The sequence below is a fragment of the Cebus imitator genome, unplaced genomic scaffold (genome assembly GCF_001604975.1).
Source record: "Cebus imitator isolate Cc_AM_T3 unplaced genomic scaffold, Cebus_imitator-1.0 Scaffold101, whole genome shotgun sequence".
NCBI lineage: Eukaryota > Metazoa > Chordata > Mammalia > Primates > Cebidae > Cebus > Cebus imitator.
The window spans coordinates 655740-659574 of NW_016107416.1; the positions used below are offsets into that span (position 1 = coordinate 655740).

The window sequence follows — 3835 nt, forward strand, 5'->3', positions numbered from 1 at the left end:
CAGAATCTCTCTCTGTTGCCCAGGCTGGAGTATAGTGGTGCGATCTTGGCTCACTGCAACCTCCGCCTCCCGGGTTCAAGCAGTTCTTCCTGCTTTAGCCTCCTAAGTAGCTGGGATTACAGATGCCCACCACCATGCCCAGCTAATTTTTTTGTTTTGTTTTTTGAAATGGAGTCTCGCTCTGTCCCCAGGCTAGAGTGCAGTGACACAATCTCGGCTCACTGCAACCTCTACCTCCTGGGTTCAAGTGGTTCTCTTGCCTCGGCCTCCTGAGTAACTGGGATTACAGGCATGTATTACCATGCCCAGCTAATTTTTGTATTTTTAGCAGAGATGGGGTTTCACCATCTTGGCCAGAATGGTCTCGATCTCTTGACCTCATCATCCACCTACCTCATCCTCCCAAAGTGCTGGGATTTTTGGCATGTCTCCCAGGCTGGTCTCGAACTTATGACCTCAGGTGATCTGCCTGCCTTGGCTTCCCAAAGTGCTGGGATTACAAGTGTGAGCCACGGTGCCTGACCCATATACTCTTAAGGCAAGGAAAAAGCGTTTTTGTTATCAAACTGAATGATAAAGGGCATCTGAACTTTTTCTTTACTTCTCAGAAGCCCTTGATCTCTATAGGATAGATTTGATAGAAAAATGAGTGAATTTTTTCCCTGCTGAATTTATGTGTTGGGAGGAAAGTGGGCTCAGAGTTATTAGCTCTTTGTACAGAACGTTAGAGAAAAGTAAGATAGCTTGAGCTCTATAAGCATTAGTATAGAGGATTTAAATTTATTTCATTGTGTCTGAGGCTACTGAACTTAATGTAATCAGTGACCTTATGCCCCCCCTCTGCATTCAGTAAGGAATACATAAGTTAATGATAGATACAGTCAGGCGTGGTAGTTCACACATGTAATCCCAGCACTTCAGGAGGCTGAGGCGATTGAATCACTTGAGCCTAGGAGATCAAGACCAGCCTGGCCAACATGGTGAAACCCAATCTCTACAAGAAAAAAAAAATTAGCTGGACATGGTGATGCTTACCTTTAGTCTCACCTGGAGAGTGAGGTGAGAGGATGACTTTTCGCCTGTAATCCCAGGTACTTGGGAGGCTGAGGCATGAGAATCGCTCGAACCCAGGAGGCAGAGGTTGCAGTGAGCTGAGATCGAGTCACTGCACTCCAGCCTGGGTGACAGAGTGAGACCCCATCTCTAAGTAAATAAATAATAAATAAATAAATATTTTAAAACATAAGTTAATGACAGATTTGAACAAAGGAAATTACACTATTGAGATTTGTCTGCTACATCCCAGGTTGTCACCGAGGAAATGGCTTAGATGAGATTCTAAATCGTCACTGAAGAGAATTTGAGACATTCATAGAAGTATGTTGTATTCTCTGTAATGAGTGTATGGCCATCCCCATTTGGGGGCAAGTGTTTGCATTTATGTTCTTGATTTAAATGAAATTGTTTTCAACTGAAAATGAAACAAAACAATTACCTGAATGTGATGCCTGCCACTGAAAAACAGTGATTGTTGGATTTTATGGTTGTCATTTTTGCTAAGAATATTCAGTAGTGTGGCTTTTTTTTTTTTTTTTTTTTTTTTGAGACAGGATCTCACTCTGTCACCCAGGTTGGAGTGCAGTGGTGCAAACACAGCTCAATGCAGCCTTGACCTCCTGGGTGTAAGTGATCCTTCCACCTCAGCCTCCTAAGCAGCTGGGACCACAGGAGTGTGCCACCGCATCTGGCTTTATTTATTTGTTATTTTTTGTAGAGACAGAATCTCACTGTGTTGCCTAGGATGGTCTCAGACTCCTGGCCTGAAGCAGTTCTTCTGCCATGGCCTCCCAAAGTGCTAGGATCACAGGAGTGAGCCTTTGCACTTGGCCTATCTTTGGAATTTTGAAAGCCATTTATTCTTGAAAATTGGTTTCTGAAAATTGTACTTTATGGGATCTGACAAATGTTCTTGGTCTAGGATTTAGACCAAGTTCTAATTCTCTTCTAATTACTAGTCAGGGACATTGAACAGGTCACTGCACCTGTCTGGGCCAGCTCCCTTATGAGTTCAGGCATACAGTCAGTCATATCAACTCTTCCTACATCATGGGATTATTGTGAGACTTTGCACAAAGGGATTTATATTCATATCTGGGAGACCAAGTTGCCATGTAACATTAATTTTCTGCTATTTGTTTACATTTTTACTTTTTAATGACCTAACCTGAAGTCTATTTAAGCTTCTTAAAATCTGTGTTGATTACTGTCAATATAAAGTTAAGTAAAACTTAGAAAGCTGCTAGGCATTACAGTATAAATTCTTAGAATTTTCTCATGTTTTGGTGTCTCATGTGTCTCAGCCCTTTGCTTTTATCCTCTACTAATTTATACAAATTGTTTTCATTCTAGTACTCTTGTCCATCTGTTCTCTGTTGTGTGATCCCAATCCAGATGATCCTTTAGTGCCTGAGATTGCTCGGATCTACAAAACAGATAGAGAAAAGTAAGTATGGCCTCAAGATGGAAAGTTATCTGTGGTGGGATGGAGATGTTTGTCACAAATCTTTCTTGTTTAAGGGCTGAATATGGGCCAGATACTTAAAGTGAAGTCCTAATATACTTATATTCCTAATATAAATTTTTAAATTCCTAATATAAAGAGGAATATATGCATTGAGTATCATAAGTAGACAATGCCGGCCGGGCATGGTGACTCACTCCTGTAATCCCAGCATTTTCGGAGGCCAAGGCGGGTGGATCACAAGGTCAGGAGATCAAGACTATCCTGGCCAACATGGTGAAACCCTGTCTCTACTTAAAATACAAAAAAATTAGCTGGGCATGGTGACACATGCTTGTAGTCCCAGCTACTCGAGAGGTAGAAGCAAGAGAATTGCTTGAACCCAAGAGGCGAAAATTGCAGTGAGCTGAGATCATGCCACTGCACTACAGCCTGGGCGACAGTGCGAGACTCTGTCTGCAAATAAATAAATAAATAAATAAGTAGATGATGCCAGTCTTATCCCTGATTGTTTCACAAGATTCCCCTTGTCTACAAAAAACTTTTTTTTTTTTTTTAATTATTATTATTTTTTTTAGAGACAGGGTTTCACCATGTTAGCCAGGACAGTCTCGATCTCCTGACCTTGTGATCTGCCTGCCTCGCCCTCCCAAAGTGCTGGGATTACAGGCATGAGCCACTGCGCCCAGCCCTAAAAAACATTTTTTTTCCTGAGACAGGGTCTCACTCTGCCACCCAGGCTGGAGGGCTATGGTGTGATCTCGGCTCATTGCAACCTGGGCCTCCTGGGTTCGAGCAATTCTTGTGCCTCAGTCTCCCACGTAGCTGGTATTACAGGCACAGGCCATCACGCCAGGCTCATTTTTAAAGAAATTTTTAATAGAGATAAGGTTTCAACATGTTGGCTAGGCTGGTTTCGAACTTCTGACCTCAAATGATATGCCCACCTAGGCCTCCCAAAGTGCTGGGATTACAGGCATGAACCACTGTGCCCATACAAAAACTTTTCTATGGTATATTTTTCAACAGCTTAATGCTTTATGCTTGTCTTTTGATGCATAAAGCATTTTTCATCAAGTGCCCATTTGCCTCTCATAGGTATTTGTGAATTAATGGGAAAAGAGAATTGATTTTCTACCATTTGACATAATCTAAAGGAAGAAAATAAATAAATGCCATTAGACATGAAAGCCCCGAATTTCTTTTAAAAACAAAATTTGATGTAGGATTTGGATATTTTAGAATTGTACTATGAATTATTGAACAGTGGTCAAGATATCAAAAGAGATAGTAGCTAAAAGTGTTTTAGTAGCA

At 41.4% G+C, this 3835-nt stretch overlaps 1 protein-coding gene across 1 annotated transcript in view; it reads left to right on the top strand.

Moving 5' to 3' along the window:
- Positions 1 to 3835, top strand: part of UBE2D2 (ubiquitin conjugating enzyme E2 D2) — a 78638-nt gene that overhangs the window by 70073 nt on the left and 4730 nt on the right. Inside the window, exon 6 of the mRNA XM_017536739.1 lies at positions 2410 to 2503. Within this exon, the coding sequence (XP_017392228.1) occupies positions 2410 to 2503 (94 nt within the window). The remainder of the gene's footprint in view (positions 1 to 2409; positions 2504 to 3835) is intronic.